The sequence below is a fragment of the Indicator indicator genome, chromosome 10, assembly GCF_027791375.1.
Source record: "Indicator indicator isolate 239-I01 chromosome 10, UM_Iind_1.1, whole genome shotgun sequence".
NCBI classification, from domain to species: Eukaryota; Metazoa; Chordata; class Aves; order Piciformes; family Indicatoridae; genus Indicator; species Indicator indicator.
The window spans coordinates 17750673-17770947 of record NC_072019.1 but is presented as its reverse complement, the minus strand read 5'-3'; the positions used below and the strand labels follow the sequence as shown (position 1 = coordinate 17770947).

Sequence of the window (20275 nt, the reverse complement as noted above, 5' to 3'; positions counted from 1 at the left end):
AAAGCTGCCTATGAGCTACAGTCCTAACTACTAACACCAATAAATTAACTCAAGACTTCATCCTGACTCTAGGATGTGGCCAAGTCCAGAAGAGACCTAAAACAACACAAAATTCACTTTCAGGTAAACGGTTGCATTCCGCTTGCAAGATACTCTGCTCATGCAATGACAGAAAGACCTGAACAAAATAAAACTGCATTTTAAAAAAGAAACTCTCTCACCAACACCTCTTTGATCAGGTATGGCAGCAGGTACAAGAACAGGAAGCAGCTCTATATCTGCTCGCCACGCTGATGCAGAGCTGGAAAGGTTTTGACAGACAAATCAAGGAAATGGTCTTAAACTGACATTTTCTTGCTCTTGCTCAGAGTCTAGTAACACACAGCCCCTCTGGGAAGAAGCTTTTTCCTTACTTTTAAGGCTCATGTTGTCTGAACTAAAAAGCAACACAAAGCTCTTAATTTGGAAACGTAATGATGAAGCTGCTTCCCTTCTGAAGAGAGATGCAGACCTACCACAAGCAGGACAAGTTTTTTGGCCACAAGCTCGGCCCTGGTGCAGGCTGGCACAGTGCTGAAGAATGACAGGACAAGTACAAGATGAGTGCTACAGGTCTGTCCTGAAAAGCCAGCTTACATCAACTCTTTCTATTCGATGGCAAAACCACTAAGAGTGTGGACTCCAGAATGACCATCCCAGTCAGAATGTTGCAGCAGGGGTTGCTGGAAGCAGCTGGGGATGGAATAAAACTTACTGGAAGTGCTTACAGTGTCAGAGCTCAGCCACAAACCAGGCCAGGCAGACAGTGGGACTGAAAACCTGCTGGTGTCCACAAAATAGCAGCACTGAGCTGTTGTTACAACATTGAGCAGCAGGAAGCTCTCTCCATATGAGATGAAGAAGAATGAGGACAGCCCAGGGTTCTTGCTAGTCCTCAGGGCCTTGGCCATGGCTGTTGGTTACTGGGGAAGCTCACAAACAACACCTCTTTCCCCAGTGCCATGCACTCAGATTCCTCACTTTAAATAGGGCATACAGTAAGCAGCATGACCTTGCTGAAGGACAGACTCTGTCCTTCTCCTCCTCCTCCTCAACTACAATGTAATGAAAATTTGGTTAACGTGGACACAGGACTGCAAGGCTATTTTCTCTACTCAGACCTTGTCACATTCCTTATAAATGGAAAACAGTGACAGAACATGTGGAATCTTACTTTAACCCCTCAATTACCAAGTGCTATATAACCACCATGTCCTCCCCTAAATCTCCAACCCTGTGGATAAATCTGTGATAGGACTTCAGCAAAAACACTGAAGCATTATCTCATGTGAGGCAACCCCCTTTCCCCAGTCTTTTATGGACTGAAAGACAACCGAGCAGCAGAGCTCCCCTCTCCCACCCTTAATGGCATTCGAAGAATATCCCACCCCTAGGTCAGGGGTGGCACAACGCTTCAAGTCTAATAATTATTTTATTCACCACTTCCTCTTCCTCTAAAGAAGCAGTAAAACACCTAACCAGCTCACAGCTGATTATCTACAACCCTGAATCAGACAAAAACTCGCAGCAGTGTACAGGGAAAGACAAGGGGAGAGGATCATCCTGTTGTCCCCCCTGTCCACAAGTTAGTGTCTGTATTCCACACGCTTCCACCAACTCCAAGAGCCATTTTTATCCAGTGCAGTGTCCACTGCCGGCAATGGACACCCCACAATGACCAAGATGCCATTACAGGTACTGAGCCATCCAAGGCTCCAGCTTCCCACCTCTCACTGCTGTCAGCCCAAGGGAAAAGCCACTGTCACCTCCACTCCTCTGGCTCAAAAGCTTTCCTGTTCATCTCAGTCCATCCTGGCCACAGCCTTTCTGAACCGGTTGTGCTGTTTCTCTATCGCTTGTTTGTTTCTTTTTAAAAAAGGAGTTCCATCTGTGTTCCACTACCATTACAAATGAGACAGTGTCATCCTGTCTTCCACCAGCACAACATCTGGCCCAAACTGGTCTGTGCACTGCTTCACTGTAGCCAGAATGCCGAGAAGCCGCTGGTCTAGGGCATCCAGATGAGGGTCAGAAAGCACTGGTGAGATGGGGTCATGCGACATAGCAGTTTTTAAGGCAGACTTCAGTACTCCATTCTTCAGATAATTGAGTCTGTTCCAGGTGGAAACCCGGATGCTGCAGAAGAAAAACAAACGCGTCATCACGTGGCTGAAGTGCATCAGCAGTACCAAAGCCACCCTCGTGAGGGAGCCTGTTACATCTAGAACGCAGTTGCACCGCCAAAGCGGTTTGGGATGGGGTGGTCCGGGTTTAACTGCACTACATGCACTACGTGAAAGCTGGCAGCTGAAGAAGAAAGAATCTACAGTGATTAAATTCTTGTGTTACACAGCAACACTTTCAACTGCTAGCAAGTTCAGTCCTGAAGGCCCCCAGACACAGTTTGAGAAGGAAAGAAAATGAAGCCTGGCTGTTAAATGCAAAAACATCCCCTCGGGAAGAGCATCGCTGATCAACAATCAATTGCTAAGGACAGAAGTCAGCTGACTGAAATTCCAGGGAAGTGAATACAGCAGTAACCTTTCTGCTTTACTGGCCACTGTATTTGATCATGTCAGCTCATCTAAACTGTCCTGTTCTCTGCAGCCTCTTAAGATTCTCCCTCAATCTTTCCTGTATTAGCCCCACTTGTCTAAACTCTTCAGTTTTGATGGCCTCCAAAGAAACCAGCAATGCAAGCAAGTGTTCTAACAGACCTATAGCTAGAAGAATTACCCACACAAATTGTTGCATGGCATTTCCCAGTATCAGGAAAAAGAAAAGGATATCTAAAAAGCAGGAGCTGCAGAGTCTCTTTCATAAACTCTTCTGGCTGCATTTGAGAGAATCTAGATGAGAAAGGCTCTAAAAGATCCTCATAAAACAGGAACTCAAGAAACACACTTTAAATTAATGTAGGAAAGCTAAAGCATTTGAAAATCATTTATTTTCATTGTTCTCCAGATGGATTCTGCAAGAATCTTGCAGGATGTAGACCAAATGCCCTGTGTCATGCATCAAGCCTTGTTCAGCACAAAGCTCAGGCTTTCTGCCAAGCTCCCAGGTTTCACAGGCACCAAACAATTCACGAGACAGAACCCTCCAAGGACAGACTCAAGGAACTCTCATCTAAATGCTTAATTTGTAAGGCTTGAAGGAGTTAATGTTATCCTGAAGTAACAGAGGCAGGAAATGGATATATCAGTGTTTTCCTTCCTGGTACTTTTATCTGTTTGTTAATGAGAAGCAGCAATGGCTGGCAAGAGAGAGGCCACAGAAATCACCAAGCCACAGCCTCTAAAAATAAACTGAACAAAACACAACTCACAAGGCCAAAACAGAAACAAAATCCTACAAAAACCTACAAAACTTCTCTTGGAAAGCAGCACCCTGAGCAGTGCTGCACTCTTGTTTAGCGAGAACGTTTGGAAATGAAGGTAGTTAAGTTACCAGACATGTTGAGCCCTGAGCTTGTCAGGGAGAACTCAAACTGTGATGTGAACTTTTATTTGGCAGGAGCTGGATAGAGACAGCTGCAGATGCAAAGTACCTGTCATACTGACTAAGGGTAGATTGAACTAATGGCCTGGAGGCCAGATGGTTTCCCAGAGCCTACCATTTCATTTACTACCTTTATGAAAACATGTTTCTCAGCTTCTTGAGCAGTGACAATACATCGAACAGACACAGTACCTCAAAAAAGTGAAGTACTAGGTACCCAAGGGAACATTTTCAGCTTGCTTCAAACTTAATTATGCAGCAAACTTAAGGACAGCAAATGCATAAGTAAAGTGAACAGCATCCCTGCATTTCACTTACATGCAGCACTGATACAGAGGAGCCAAGATGCTTCTTTCATCCAGGGCAGGGTTTCCAAAACTGTAAAAGCAAAACGAACCAGTTGAACTCCTAATGTTGTTCCCAACATTAAGAGATTTGTAAAGAATTATAAAAAAAAAAGAAATACCAATACTAGGCAATTTCATGCTCCAACAGACCAAATTATTTCAAGCAAAATACAAACAGGCCATGATCAGTTACAGATATAACTCTCAACAGCATCAGTTAGTGTACCAGGTAAATGGAAACACCACTCTGTAGTTAGTTCTTTGACAGGCCAAGGCACCTTCGAAACGAACTTCAGAGGAGTTTGGAAGTTGAGCTCATCTTCTGAAGCAGGGGAAAGGCATCACTGGAATTCTAGAGATGAGAGAGCAAGAGCTGTGCCTGACACAGCTGGACAGGGAAGGAATAAAATGGCAGCCATGTGCTGGTTTAGATGGCCAAGCTTCCTTTCAGCAAAGAAGGTGATCAACAGATGACGTAAGTGATCAACATGATCATCATCACTCTTTCCAAGGGAGGTCTACCAAAAGGATTTCACAGTATTTCAAGCTTCATCTAAACATGTGATGGGTTGGTTTTTTTGGTTTCTTTGGTTGGGCTTTTTATAGTTTCATCCCTCTTATAATACTGTTTTGAACAAAGAACTTTCTCCTCAACAAAGATGACTTACTCCAGGACTACTCTCCTCAAAAAATTCTGGACTAAGATCCCCAGGAAAGTGGTCACAGCACCAAGGAAAGTCTGGATGATGCTCTTAGTTATATGGTTTAATTTTAGATCGTCCTGTGTACAGAGTTGGACTCAATCCTTATGGGTCCCCCACTTCCAACTTGAGATATTCTAGGATTCTATGAAAAAGCTGTCCCTTCTCTCAAATGAGCTGAAAGAGCTTTACTTAAGTTTTCAGGAATGCAATTTTACTTTTGGGGCTGCAAAGCCCCACTGGAGGTGTTTTCATAATGTTCTAAGCACGCACCATAACGTTTCTGTGATCCTGTGAGAGGTCTGACATGACCTTCAACTTCACACTCACTTCCAGTGACTAAGACATTAGCTTCCTCCTAGCACACTGCCAAAGCATTATAGAAAGACAGTTTCAGCCAAATTCACCTAAAGCAGCAATAATGAAGCAGTCCCAAGGTAGAAGGCATCCTGCGGACATAGCTGAAGGAGAGTTACTGAGCTGGATGATGCATAAAGACAAAAGACTCAACTTGGCCACTGCAGATGAATTAGAAACAAAAGAAGGAAGGAATCCACTATACAGAAAGGCAAACAGGGGAAGAAATGGTAATTTGGAGCCTTCCAAAGATCTCTTTAGATGAGAGGTGACAACTGGTGTGCACACTTTGTACAAGTGGCAGGCAAAGCAGCTGCAGAGTGAAGCTTGCACAGCAATAGCCAGAGCTAACCATCTGAAGCTGCTCTACCCATAGAAGGAGAAACTCTCTGCTACTGCAGATGGTAGTGCCTTTCAGAAAAAAAAAAACACTTGAAAGTCTCTGGACTACATAATGAGAAAGTAAAATAGGTCATCTCTGCTTTTAAGAAAAGTTAAGCATATTGTTATCATAGAATCACAGAATGGTTTGAGTTGGAAGGGACCTTAAAAATCATCTAGCTCCATCTCCAACACCATGGCAGGGACACCTTCTGTGAGACCAGGTTGCTCAAGGCCCTGTCCAACCTGGCCTTGAACACTTCCATGGAGGGGGCATTGACAACCTCCCTGGGAAACCTGTTCCAGTGCCTCACCACCCTTAACTGTAAAGAATTTCTTCACAATCTCCAGTCTAAATCTGCCCTCCTCAAGCTTCAATCTGTTCTCTCTCATCCTATCACAACCAAGCTTTTGTAAACACTTCCTCCCCAGTTTCTTGTAGGCCCCCCCAAGTGCTGGAAGGCTGCAAGAAGATCCCTCTGGAGCCTTCACTTCTCCAGGCTGAACAGCCCCAAGTCTTGCAGCCTGTCCCTATAAGGGAGGTGCTCCAGCCCTCTGATCATCTTCGTGGCCTCCTCTGGACCCACTCCAAAAGTTCAATGTCCTTCTTGTGCTGGAGGCCACAGAATTGGATTTAACTGGAATGAGTCAGAATTATGATTTAATCAAGGCTGTATCTTCACTAAGATTTAACTGACTATACCAGTCAACAAACAAAAGCTACAGCAAAGACAGAACAACTCACATTTTAAACACATACAGACAGTAAAGTTTGGCCTCAAGAACCTCTCATCATTTCCTCCCAGTTACTACTGCTTGATTTGTTTCAGTAATAGTTAACGTCCACACTCCAGAAGTTATCTTATTTTGCTTTCAATATGAGTTCTATCTCCAATTTAAACACACAACCTTTTTAAGCCAGAGCAGACATATCTGGAAGGCAGGGAACACCAATGTGCTCAGAGACACATTTTGAACTTACCTGCTTTTACTTTGATATTCACCAATACTCACTGGTAAATAATAAATCTTACTTTTAAAACTTCCATTAATTAAAAGCATAAAGGGAGGGGCTTTCCTGGGGATAGCAGGAGAGACAAGCAAACCTTTGAAAGTTGGCTGGGGTAAAAATGTTGTACTGTGCTAATTTAGGAGTTTCTGTAGTGGGAGTAAGACTTTGCCTGAAGCACTCATAGTACCTAGAGCACAAACTAAGCACACAGCCTTTGAGGGACCCTAATATCTGGTGAGCAACTTGTGGTAAGAAGGAAAGTTTTGAATTTTAAGCACGAAAGTGTTAATGAAAAAATTTAGAGAAGGAAACCAGAGAGAGACAGAGCATGTAAATCTGTGCCCCTGTGCTCATCACATGTCCAGCAGGATTTCCCCTGTCCTCACCTTTTGGCATTATCCAGGAGGATGAGCATGCTGGCTCCTTCATCATCCTGGAAGCTCTCATAGTGGTGCCGGTCAGCATTCCCAATCAAATAGTCAAAGATGGCGGTGTCAATGATATCAAGGAGACGAGGGCCCGAGTCATATGGTGAAGTCTTCTTCACAGCATCACAATAGCTTTCATCATACTCCCACCTGAGGGTCATCAAGAGAAGCCAAATCAAATCTTCAAGGAATACTCCATCATTGCATACTAATAGTACTTACAGCTGCCCCTTCTGTCACTTCTGAGTGCAGAGAGAAAACCCAAGTGCTGCACTTAAGGCTCTATAAAGAAGAGTGAGCTAGCCGAAAGTGTTTTATTGAAAGAGTAAGTCCTGTATTAACACACTGGCATATGGAGCAAGCTATAGTTTCAGTGCAAGGTTGCACATCATCCTCCTACAGAAAACAAGGTCAGAGCTTGCTTCCTTGCTGCTCACAGCTCAGCAGTGGTTCAGCTGCATCACGGCAAGATTACTGTCACAACTCGCCTCCCTTAACTTCCTGAGGTCTTCAAGTACTGTGCCTATTTCTATCCCCTTGACCTGCTTCCATCAGTCTTGATTTCCAGCCACCTTCTTCATTTTTCTTTGTAATGCAAATAATGTCATCAGGATTACTAACCACCTCCTCTGTCCTGAAGAGCAGGGCCTTATATGTGTTTATTCTTCTTCACTCACAATTGTCTCCTTCCTCCCTACACTTGTAGAGTATCTTACCTTCCCCTCCACAACAAGATTTCAAGCTTCTCTTTTCTCCCTCTCCTTTCCTCCTACATGTAACTTAGGCCTGTACTTCTGGTCTGGTAACATGGATGGGATGTCATGTCTCAATTCTCTAAAGCTAGGATTTCACATTCACTCATTTTCTTCTTTATAATTTTCAAAGCTATTCAACACTGCCACTGAAACAGCCAAATCACTGGTGTACATCCTTTCCATCTGTCAGCCTAAATAACAAGTACATCTATTACGTCTTCCATGTAAGGACTGTAACAATCTTCCACAAAGCAGCAGTTAAGTTGGAAATGCCTTAAGCCATCTGTGACTTGGAAACAGAAATGAAGGAAACACAAGCTAGAGAGACTCACTTGACATGATCAAAAGTGCAGAGAGTCATAAAAGCAGGGAAAGGATCAGAATTTAAATACTAGAACTGCCACGTACTCCACATCCTCTTCTAGAGGTCTGAAGCCTAAGCTCCCAATATCCCATTTTTTCTCCAGTTATCCAAATCAGAGTGGCCAGAAATTTACCTTTCAAATGTTTTTGTTACCATGTCACACCCCTCAATGCTGTCTCTATTTCCCTCTTCATTTTGCATCGATTTAATGTGTCCAACTCGCATTCAATTTACAGCACAACTTCACAAGGCAAAAGCCTCAAGAACGTACTACTCCTTGTACCAGGATACAATTCTTTTATGCTATGTCCCTCTCCCACAAGTGCTTCTCTTTCTCTCATTTTAATTTAGATCAGTACTTAATCTCCTTGCAACAATTTCCCAGATTCACTCCACTCTCTCTTCTCATTTCCCATTCAGTCTTTCAAGACAGACCTTTCTCTGACATTTATTTCTGATAATTTATATTGTGTTAGCAAAGGACATCGAAGGTCAGTGATTTAATCTATTACATGGCCATTAAAAATTATGTACACTAATGTGACTATATGAATTATGTTCTGAAGGCCAAATCAGGATAAAGTATAAGCAGCCAGGTCAGGATAAAATATTTGCTACAGAGTTATTTTTTCTGTAATTACCAAACACAGAAAAAGGAGAGCGTGATATCCAGAACATTTAATTCTCCTGTTGCTCTTGAAGGGAAAAGCACAACCTGACAAGGTGTAAATCAGAGCCATGTAAGCCCATCTGGATGAGGCAAGAGCAAGGAAAATACAAGTGCAGATTTAAAATACAGCAACTACGGAATCAGCACAGGTATCAGGATAAGCTCCTGTGTAAGTGGGCAGTTCAGAATGAAAAAAGTCTTTCATTCAAAAAAATGAACATCCCCAAGTAATTAATTACTGCAAATTAGTACATACTAAATACAGCTGGTTTTGAGCTGTTGGAAAGGAGAGAACATCTGTTGCTCAAAATTCAGACTGTACATTTCATACTCTGAAACAAGTCAATGAAACCTTTGGATGAGATTCTGAGAACAATCATGTCATTGGAAATCAATGGGTATTTTATATCAAGGAATAAAAATCTCTTTCTAATCTATTTTCCAAGACATAGACTTGAAAAAATTTACTAAGCTCAAAACCCTTTGCTCTGGTTGTGGAAAAATATCTCCAGCCCAAAGAGATGTTACATCCACTGTACAAGATTGCTACATCACGTTTCTCCTCCTCTAAAAGCATCCCTTAGATGCTGAGCATGGTCACAAAATACTGATAGTATTCAAGGCAAAGAAGAACTTTTCACTGCTTACCTCCTTAAGCTAAAACAGTTCCACAACTCTTAAAACCACCTACAAGGACCATAAAGTCTGGTCTGGTAGAAGATAGCACAGTGCAACCATGTTTTAGTGGCCCATAGAGAGGCAGAGTGTCAAAAGAAGGTCTAGTGGCACAGGAGAAGAGTCTTATTTTACCCAGAGCCAAGACTTCCAAAGCTTGGAGTGACTACAAGGTAGAGTTCTGTTTCAGTCAAGATGCAGGAAAAAGACAGCACTTAGTATAATGGAGAACAATGAAGATTTCTTTCTTGCTCATTTTAATTGAAATCTCATCCTAGACTTCTTTACTTCTACTCTTGTATCAAGAAAGGTGCTGGCTAAACTCTGGGTTTCGAGAACAGTTGCTCCTTAACTAGCCACAGCTAGTTGCAAGGATAATTCTAGTACAAATTAACAAGTATAAATAACAACTCTATCACCTTCTCATACCTTGCAAGTTTGCCTTCACGGTAGGTCCTGCCCCATGGGTGCCGATGTTTCTGAAGAGGCCAGACATCCGGTAGCCACAGAGTCACTGATCCTTCCATGATGTCCCCATCTGCACAAGCTGGTTCTGTTTCCCGACAATAGTAGCACTTCCCATAGAAACAAGTGTTATTGCCTTAAAAAACAAATAAAATAGAGGTATCAAAAGAGCAGAACTTGAGCCAAGGGATGTCAGCTGAAACTCAGGAGCAGGTTGTTGCAGCAGAGCCTTTGGATTTCGCTGCACTTGACCTTATCCTTCCCATCTGAGAGGCTCACAAGAGAATAAACAGATATCTACTCAAAGTAACATTACAGACTAATGTTCAAAGGAGAGTAATTATGTTTTGTAATGTTTTATTAACACTTTGTACCATCAGCAAGTCTGTGGTCCCTTCCCTGCGTTTAGGACCAAGACTCTGCAACCTGGGCACTGCTTGTTTTCTAAATCCCACACTTCATGTGTCAGATTTCCCACTCTTTTTCAAAAGTTGGCTGAAATGAGACAAGTAGAAAAAGACTAAGCAGGACTCAAAACAGAGTTGGAGTCCTGAGACCTGCCACACACATCTCAGTTACTTGGTTGACTTGGCAGGGGAAACACAAACAAGCTGTCATGCTGTGATCTAGGAATGCGGCTCTGTCAGAAGTTTCATGAGTGTCTTCTGACAGAGGACAATGAAACCCTGCAGTCTTCAGTCGACTGAGGCCTATGTAGCCCATAGCATGAAGTGATATATGTAGCCTAAATTAACATTTTTAGCCTAACCTTCTCTATTTTGGAACAACAATATGCTTTTGTGGCTAAGAGAGCCAATGGGATCCTGGGACGTATCAAGAAAGGTGTATCCAGCAGGTCTAGGGAAGTTCTTCTGCCTCTCTACTTAGTCCTGGTCAGACCACACCTGCAATATTGTGTCCAGTTTTGGGCTCCCCAGTTCAAGACAGACAGAGACCTACTGGAGAGAATCCAAAGGAGAGCCACAAGGATGATTAGGGGACTTGAGCATCTCCCCTATGAAGAGAGACTGAGATCCCTGAGGCTATTTAGTCTTAAGAAGAGAAGACTGAGAGGGGATCTGATCAGTGTCTATAAATATGTGAGGGGTGGGTGTCAGGAGGAGGGGGCCAGGCTCTTTTTGGTGGTTCACAGTGATAGGACAAGGAACAATGAGTTCAAACTAAAACATAGAAGATTTCACCTCCACATGAGGAGAAACTTCTTTACAGTGAGGGTGACAGAGCCCTGGAACAGGCTCCCCAGCGGGGTTGTGAAGTCTCCTTCTCTGGAGACTTTCAAAACCCACCTGGATGCATTCCTGTGCAGACTACCCTAAGTGATCCTGCTCTGGCAGGGAGGTTGGACCTGATGATCTCTTGAGGTCTCTTCCAACCTCTGATACACTGTGATACTGTGATATTTCATGTTTCTAACATGCCTTTGCTCGACCCTAGTTAATTCCAGTTCCACACTCAAGAGATGCTCTCCCAAAATATTCAACTATGTCTCATTTCCTTATGATTCCAATTACTCATTGTCCTTTCTTCCTTTGGCTCTACATCCAAAATCCTTAAACCAGGCTGAGTCCCACCTGAAAGAGGTGTTTATCACTTTCCACCCTTACACATCACAATCCCTTAGCCAACCAGCACTCATCTGCAGTCCTCTATCCAGCCCCAGCTCCTGTGCTCCCACTACCTGTCAGACAACTGGAAGACATCAAAGTGATGATCATTAACACACATGGAAAGCCCTGCAAGTCTCTCTTCCATGGCTTGAAACAGGTCTAGAATGAAACAGAATGCCTTGAGATTCTTGGTGCAAATATGCACTCAGTATGCACAAACTATCTTTTCTTTAAAACCTCATAAATGTAGTCAAATTTGGGTTGATGAGGCCCCAGCCCTTTCTCTAATTCACATTCTGCAGAACAGGTGGTTCCAAGGAACATTTCTGGAGCCACACTTTTCAAGTCAGCATTTCTGCTAGCAGCAAACTGCCTAGTTATCTTGGCTGAAATGAGAGAAAGTCAAGTCTGCCTGAGGCAGTGACCCAATCTGAATGCAAAAGGAGTTTGGCAAGCCAGAGCCACTCTCACCTGAAAGTTAAACCTTGTAACTGAAAGTGTTAGGCAGACTTAGCAGGTGAGACTACCAACAGTGCTTGTAATACAAATATAACACAGGCACGCATATTTATCAGCTGTAATGAACAACCATCTCTAGAGCCTTTGAAAAAATAAGGGTAATAACTGGATATTTTATGAAAGCCTGAAGGAGTTAAGGCTGCAGCATAAGTCATTTCTTGGTGCTTAATGACCACCTGGTAGGAATTCAAATTAATAATTCCCCTTAAGTGTCCTTCACAGCTTTGTTACTGTAAACAACAGGCAGAAGTTCCGACACATTTTGTTATGAATGCTCAGCAGACTCTGATGAAGCACAAATAATAGCTAATACCAGCATCAGCTCTATAAATTACCCCAAATCACCACTGTGTTCACGTTAAATAAAATTCCATTTTTTTCCTTTCAGGTCTAATCACAGATTTTTCTAACCACCTCTGACAGCAGTGACAAAATCCTTACTTAAACGAAATACAAAAATCCCATCTGTAACAGCAGCATGAGGGAGGACAGAGAACTTAGGGAGGGGAAAATGAGGAGAAAAGCAACTCCTCCTTCCCCACCAAATAGGGTTATACAAGTGTTAAGAGGTCTCTTGGCATTGAAACAGACTTACCATCTTCCTGTATCACAGTTAATTGTTCCATAACCCTGACAGACTCCCACAGCTCTTTTTTTCTCATTAAATATTTTTTTTTCTTTACTGTGCTGTACAGTCCATGGGATCCACTTACCCACAGTCATGAAGGTGCCCAGAAGCTGCTCTGTGGCTACTGGTCTGATCTCTGTACGTAGATTCACAAACCTGCCAACCACCAATGGAGCTCGTCGAAAACCTAGAATTCTAATTGGGGGTGAAAAAACACAACATGAGAATTTGCAACACAGCCAGCAGTTCTAAATTAAACCATAACAAAGCAAAAACACACTCCCTGAGCCACTATCTGAAATGCAAATGATTGAGAACCAAGAATAAAGGTGAAAACCTGCAGCAACCTCCTCTCTTCTTCCAAGGCAAAGTAAAGAAATTAATTTTTCTTAAGTGTTTGGATGTTAAACTTGTTTACAGGCCATTAGCTTGTTTAGTAGAGCATTTGCAGCAGGGTGACACAGGATGCACCATGCTCCAACTCTCAGAAATCAGACCTCACACCAGAAATATCCATCATCTGTCTTGGATACAGGCTGAAGCAGTAACCATATGGCCTTCCTTTGGGCTGGTCACTGGAAAGATCACTTATAATTTGTGGGAATTACTATTTATTACAAAGTTATGTTTAAGCACAATTCAATTATATTTGGAAGTAAACAAATCTAGGAGTTATTTTCTTTGGCATAAGGCAAAAGAAGGGAAGCAAGAATGATAGAAGAAAACTGAATGCCTCGAGTGCCTGGGGAAATAAAAAAGAAGGGTGGGAAGAATAATCATAGAACTTGCAGTCACAGGATCCAGGTTCCACTCCCACAGCCTTTGCTCTGGGACCAAAAAATGACTTGTGTATTTGTAGTGGGAATTCTAAAAGTGCTTAAAGGAGGAGGACAACCTTAAATACAGCATCAGCCCCAGCTTTCTTAATGTACTTTTGATACCCTTTCAGTAGTCTTTAGAAAAAGAGACTGAGAAGAGACTGTCCCTTCGAAAAATAGGGACAGCCTACCATTCCACAGGGAGAGCCCTTCTAACAGCTGCAAAGCATTTATCATAGGTATTAGCAATTATCTTTGGTTCTAAGTAAAAATACCTCTAAGAAAGGGTGGCACAAAACATCTGCCTGAACAAATTGTGCACAGAGACAAAATTCAGAGCAAACACAGAGCTATGTAGAGCTTAAGAAAAATGCAGCTGTCTTGAAGAGATGAGTACGACGTTTAGACCTGGAAAGCCCATCTCTGTATTTTCAGGCCCACAGGTGAAAGGTCACTCTCCTGGGCAGTGCAGCATCCCGATGAGTGGGAAACACAGGATCTGATTCAGATGCTTCTTGAAACAATGGCATCCTCAGACAAAATATGTAACTGTCATCATTCAAAACAAAGGTAAATGGTAAAGTTACCTGGGCAGGTAGCTTCTGCTAGGTATTCTTGAAGAACAGAGAGAGGAAGGCCAGAGAAACAAGCACAAACCCACAAGCAGACAGACAGCAGAAAGAGGAGTTTGGACGCTGAAAAGAGGCTGTGAATTGTTAGCTTTACAATATCTGATCACTGCTTTTTCAGTGAAGCTGAAGTCTATGTGTTTCTTGAAAGCACAAATGGACAACAGCATCATCTTTCATTGGTCTTAAAATATATTGATTTTGGCCCATCACCTAAAGATTGCATCAGCAGCAATGGGCATATACACAAGCAGTTCCAGAATCACAGAATTGTTTTGGTTGGAAAATATCTTTAAGATCATAAAATGCGACCACCATCTAACTCCTCTACCAAGTCTAGTACTAAACTAGGTCCCTCAGTTCTGGATCTCTGTGTCTTTTAAACACCTCCAGGGATGGTGATTCAACCACCTCCCCAAGGAGCCTGTTCCAGCGTTTGAGAAGCCTTTATCACCAAACCTTCCTGAAATTACTAATTTCCATTGCCTGTACAATGAGTTCCACAGATGAATCAGGATTAACAAACTTCTATCTCTTATCACCTATGAATTCAGTCACCGTGACAAGCCACTGCGAAACTTCACTTTAAATTCAACCATTCTGTTGTTATATTTGTCCCTCCTCATTCCCTTTCCCAACATTTTAAGTCTCTAAATGAAAGAATTTTTCACATCTTTGAATATCTTCAGAAATCTCCTAACTGCCAACATATTCCTCTTATAGTGAGGAGACCAAGATTGTGCTTGTTTAATCTAGATGGAAGTGCACCTCTAGCAGTATTTTGTAACTATCAACACTCAGTGTTTGAATTTTCTGTCCCATTCTTTGTACATCCTGTAGCTTTGTTTTTCTTCTGGAAATTGCACCTCCAGCTCAGGTCCACAAAACCACCTGGGGATCCCTGAGAACAATTAATATATGAATAGCTGCTTTTCCTCTAGGATGCACTGATCCATATTTAGCCTAGACTAAACTGCTAGCCTAGACATGTAGTGGACATGTACTTAGCAAGCACATACATTCAGCATTTCAGACTCTTCCGCAGGATTTGCCTAAGCTCCTTCTTCCACAGGATATGAACTACCAGCGAGTTCAGTGCTCACTCCCCTTTTCATGCTTCTCACAAAATTTTTAAATGCTAGAATCTTGCCCAGATCTCTGAAATGAAATTTCACCAAAAAGCTGATTTTTATTTTTGGCTTCAATGTGGTGTATTGGCATGTTAGAAATTGCTCAGATTTGAAGGCTATTCTTCAAGGAATTAGTTTTCCCCCAACTGAAAAAGCATTGACCAGAGACAACAAAACCAGGTAACCTAGTAATTCCATACCTATCCAAGTGAAAGGCAGCCACTTCTGCGTTGTGCCTGTCGTAGCCAGCGTAGGGTTCTCCTTCCACTACATAATCCCTGGCATATCTGTAATTGAAATCAGTCAAAGTGATTCGTGCAGGATTTCCATTCATTTGCTGTTCAGAGTAACAAATGCAGTAACAGTGCTATGTTAACCAGATCCCAGGTCACTTTAAAAATGATTGTCAATGGGGCAGAGAGAAGTATTAATGAGATTAAACCAGCATCCAGACTGTTGAAGTGGTAAATAAGGAGGAAAGGTCAGTAATGTAGAGTGGCATCGAGAGCTTGGGAAGCAGCAGCCATTCAAACTAATGAGTTTTAATTTAACCATATGCCAAGGCACATCCAAGAACAGAGCACAGACCCAGCTACAGAACAGGGGACTATTTATGCTGGAAAGCAGCAACTCCACAACTGATTTTGGGGTTAGAAGGGATTGTAGTTTAACATGAAAATAACCATCAGATATTGTGGAAGAAATGCCAAATGTAGCTTTTAGTAGCTAGAAGATCAGTAAGCATGAACCTGAGGACAATACTGCATACAAAAAGAGCTTTTATTCTGGTGAAGAAAAGATATAATGAAGAGCAAGAAATAGAAATCAGACACTCATTACAACAACGATAGATTTTATTGAAGTGATGGGCTTTTTTTCTTTATGCTTTTCTTTTTTTCTTTTATAATAGATGTTTCTTAGACAGTCAAGGCAAACAAATTTCCAAGATACATGACATTTGAATCAGGTGTAGATACTGCTCAAGAAGCAAGCTTCAAAGGAGCACAAAACACCACAATCAGTATCAAGCAAATGGGTGAAATGCCATACGCTTTCAGATAAAGTAAGGCCATATTAGAGTATCTATTTTTTCATTACCATCTATGTGTATAATTCCCATCAAATTCTGTAAACTCAATCATTTCCAATGGATTCAGGGTTCAAGCAGCAGTAGCAACAGTGCAAGAGAAGCCGCAGTGCTCTAATTCAATGTTTTAACCCTGCTCAGAGAAGATATGGGGCAAGATGACATTGCAACAGCCTGAGTAAATGCTTTCACTTCTCTGCAAGGCAGCTCAAAAGAGAATTAGTCAGTGCAGAATGGTATGGAGTTTTTTAGGAGGATGTGACAGATTCCTGCCAAACGTGAACTTACACCTAACAAACACCTTATTTCACATATAGCACTGGTATGTGATGGTAGCAGCTACTAATCATTAGTAACCTAAGGCTGGATTTCATAGATTCATAGAATGGTTTGGGTTGGAAGGGACCGTAAAGATAATCCAGTTCCAATGCCCCAGCATTGGCAGGGACACCTTCCACTAGACCAGGTTGCTCAAAGACTCATCCAACCTGGCCTTGAACACCTTCAGGGTGGGGGCATCCACAACCTCCCTGGGCAGCCTGTTCCAGGGTCTCACCACTCTTACTGTAAAGAATTTCAAGTCATTTTGAAATGAGACAGTTGACCCTCAGAACCATCAAAGGCAGATGTTTTTTATATGTACTTACAGGAGGCTTTTGGAAACATGGTCACATTTTGAAAGCCGCAGAGCTAAAACTTACTAGTCAAACACAACCAAATTCTTGTTCCCATGCACAGGAGGCAACCAAAGTATTTTCTAGAGCAAAAAGTAACAAGAGAATCCATTCTTCCCCAAGCAGTAAGTTTTCTCAAAATGGCTTTTAATAGTAACTGACATATCTTTCAGGTCAAAAGCTATCTTTGAATGACACAACAAGACCCTGGTGTCTCACTTTCACTAGGATTCTCTCAGTGTTGGGCACCAAAATATGAATTGTAACAGTGTGAGAGCTGAAACCCCCTCCCACACCGACAATAACCAGGCTAGCTCAGTCTGGAAGCAAATGAAAGCTGTATTTACAAGCAAATCTACAGTCTATGATGAAATGCAATGAATATGTACAAATGTACACTACTCACAACATTTACAAATATGTACAATCAACAGAAAAGCACAACCAAGCTTCCTTTGCTTCCCCCAAGGGGCCTCCCCCCCGCAGCCAGAAGGACTCCCCCCCAGACCCTTCTGGCAGAAGGCAGAGAGTCAAGAAGCAGAGAGGCTGTTAGACTTAGCTTGTCAAGGTCAGTGTGCTATCTTCAGCCAGAAAAGAAGAAGCAGGCAGGCAGAAGCCTAGCAAGCTGAGACTGCCCAACTCTCCAACCTTGTTTTGCGTAGATTCTTAAACATTTCTATCTCTCCAATGGAAGTGTTTACAATAATCACTATTTTGCTTCCTTACATCCAATATTTACATTCTTTCACTTTCTCTGCTCAAACTTTGTGAAGAAAATTTAAAAAGACAGTCTTAAAACCATCACACCTGGCTACAAGCCTGGCTACCCTGTAGTCACGCAGGTCTACCAGCATGGCTAGGACCACACTGTCCAGCACCCCCAGAAATGTTTCCAGCTTCACGTGTCCTTGATGGAGCAGAGTCACTGCATTTGCCTACACAGACATTCCATTGTGGGCACACAATTCAATGCTTGGTGAAAGACTTTACAGCCCTCACTTATACAGAAAGCACTACAGAAATGTCATGCCTTGTTAATGCCTTTATTGGACGAGCTGACTGTCATACCACCACTTCTGTGTGAAAGGGTCACACTGCTTAAACATAGCCTAGCCCCACAGCAAAGCTCCAGTCAGACCAGTAATTGACCGTATAGAAACAGGGCTGTGAATTCAAGAAGTGTAGGAGTGGTGTTTCCCCCCTCATTCTCTAATCATTCATTACCATGACAGAAAAACTTCATGCTCGTTCAACCCAATATCCTTTGGAGAGAGATGTGATGACAATGCTTCACATTTGCAATGGACTTCCACAAAACACACCTGCCTTACTTTTTGACATCTTTCTTTCTTCTCCTTTTCCCCAAAGGCAAACAGTTCAAAAAGCTTTACAGACGTGCACAAGACTCTTCATAAATGTTCCATCATGTCAAATTTCCCTGCAGATCTCTGTAAACAGAGACCACACCAAGGAAGTATTACTATCTGCTCATTCTTATGTTGCTCCTCCAGCATTCACTGTCAGCAGATGGGAAACTCAGGGGCTTCCACTCTGACCTACCAAGCCATTTTTACAATCTTCACACAGCTACATCAGAGACACAGATCTACTTTTTAAACTGTCAACTTCCAGTCCTTCCCTGTTTTTGAACAGCATTCTTTCACGACAGTTTGACATGACCCTTATACAGAAAGAGTAGGGCAAGACTTGTCTCCACATTGCCAGAACCTGCACTTCCACAATCAGGAAGACACTGCTCAGAAACTTCAGGTTCAACCAACATTCCCTCGGGACTGAACACAGAGATTATTCTCTTAACCTAAAGACAGGCTGTTTCGAGCATCAAAGCTACACAGCCTGAGAAACAGTTGGCACAGTAACCTCATGTTACTTAGAGGACAGCATGGCTCTACACTGTCTGTCCCATAGATAAAGTGGACTTCCCATATACGTGTAGATTTGTAACTTGAACATTTATGCAACAACATAGAGATAAAAGATTAAGTAAATACACAAAGCAGTTATTATTTCAGTCACTGAAGGTAATATTTACCTCTTGGGTTTGAAGACAACCTTCTGTCCTCCTTCAAGTATTAGCAAAGCTTTCAGTTGGGTCCCTTTGTATCCCACGTCAGCTTTTATTATTTTCTTGGTTGTCATGGCATGCATAACAGCCCCTAGCTCGGGTGTCTCCTCAGGATACACCTCCCGGGGCACCACCCACTGGGCTGCAATTTCCCAAGGGGACTGCAGGGTATGGTCAAGCCGAGGATCCAGTTCCACGTGGAGGCTTGCCATCATTCGGTGAAAGGCGCGCTGGTCTTCCCGGTTGGCAGCTGAGGTGTCCAGGTTGTCAATGAGAAAAACTTTTGTGAAAATGAAGATGACAAGGAGGATGGCCAACAGCACAACGCGCTGCTTTAGCTTCATGGTGACCTTCAACCCTTCTCCCCTGACCCTTTCTTCCAAGCGTTACAGGAAGTCTATTGGAGATCAGGGTGAGCAAGGGGACATTAGTTAATGAATTTCATTCATAACTTGCATTGCGAGGTGTCACCACTGAAACATCTTCTGGTACCCCTACAAATAAACAAAACCACAAACTTACAAAACTGCATTCCTGCACATCCCACCAAACTCAAACCCAAGTTTATTCTTGGAACACAGGCCTGCATTTATGTACATCTGTACCCTAAAGCCCAAACACTGCTGTTAAAACACATGGGGTTTGCTGTCTTCCTGTAGCCTCTCAGTACTCTGCATGAAAAGAGAAATTGCCTGATAGCATCTCTCTGCAGCTGAAATCCTCACAGCTGGCAACCACCACGGGCAAGAGTTCTGCAGCATACTGCAGCTTAAGTTGATGGCTCCCTCTTCACTAACACTGCTCCATTAGTAAGACAACCCATGACCTCTGGTTTCCTAAAGAACTGTCCCTCAAGAGAGAGCTCCCAGGTAGATTTCCTGACATGTGACAAGTGGTGAGAACAGCTGCACAGCCTTGTTTCCTGAAGAGACAAGACATAAGGACAAAAAAGACTTAAATTTGTTTATTGCCTCTCAGTTGCTGCCACTATAATGTACCATCTTTTTTCCATTTTTAAAATAATAAAAGAAAAAAAGAAGAGAAGAGAAATCGAAGGGTGGCACATCTTGACATCCCTGCGGTTAAGTACATCTCTTCTGCAGTCAGCTGTAGAAACCACAAACAACATGCACAATATTATAAACTCAACATCAAATTAACACGGAAAAAACCACCCAAATGCTAATACTGCCTCTTCTCAGAAACCTCACCTACACCACTGTTAAAGCCACAGCTGTGTTTCTACGCTTACAACAGGCTGCAAGACATATTTCACCTCTCCGCAAGCCTTAGCTACAGTGGTAGCATGAGGACCACATAACACACAATTAATCAAGTGCATTCCAATTATGTGGACAGAAATCATCTTCAGAATATTAGT

The 20275-nt window shown here is 42.5% G+C and overlaps 1 protein-coding gene across 1 annotated transcript; it reads right to left on the bottom strand.

Moving 5' to 3' along the window:
* Positions 1-1778: 1778 nt before the first annotated feature.
* On the bottom strand, positions 1779-19238 carry FAM20B (FAM20B glycosaminoglycan xylosylkinase). The gene is made up of 7 exons (XM_054384381.1): positions 18862-19238; positions 15248-15334; positions 12556-12665; positions 9660-9831; positions 6725-6916; positions 3859-3918; positions 1779-2175 (listed from the first exon to the last, which is right to left on the bottom strand). The coding sequence occupies exons 1-7, from the start codon at positions 19236-19238 to the stop codon at positions 1944-1946; spliced, it is 1230 nt and encodes a 409-aa protein (XP_054240356.1). The 3' UTR covers positions 1779-1943.
* Between the last annotated feature and the right edge of the window lie 1037 nt (positions 19239-20275).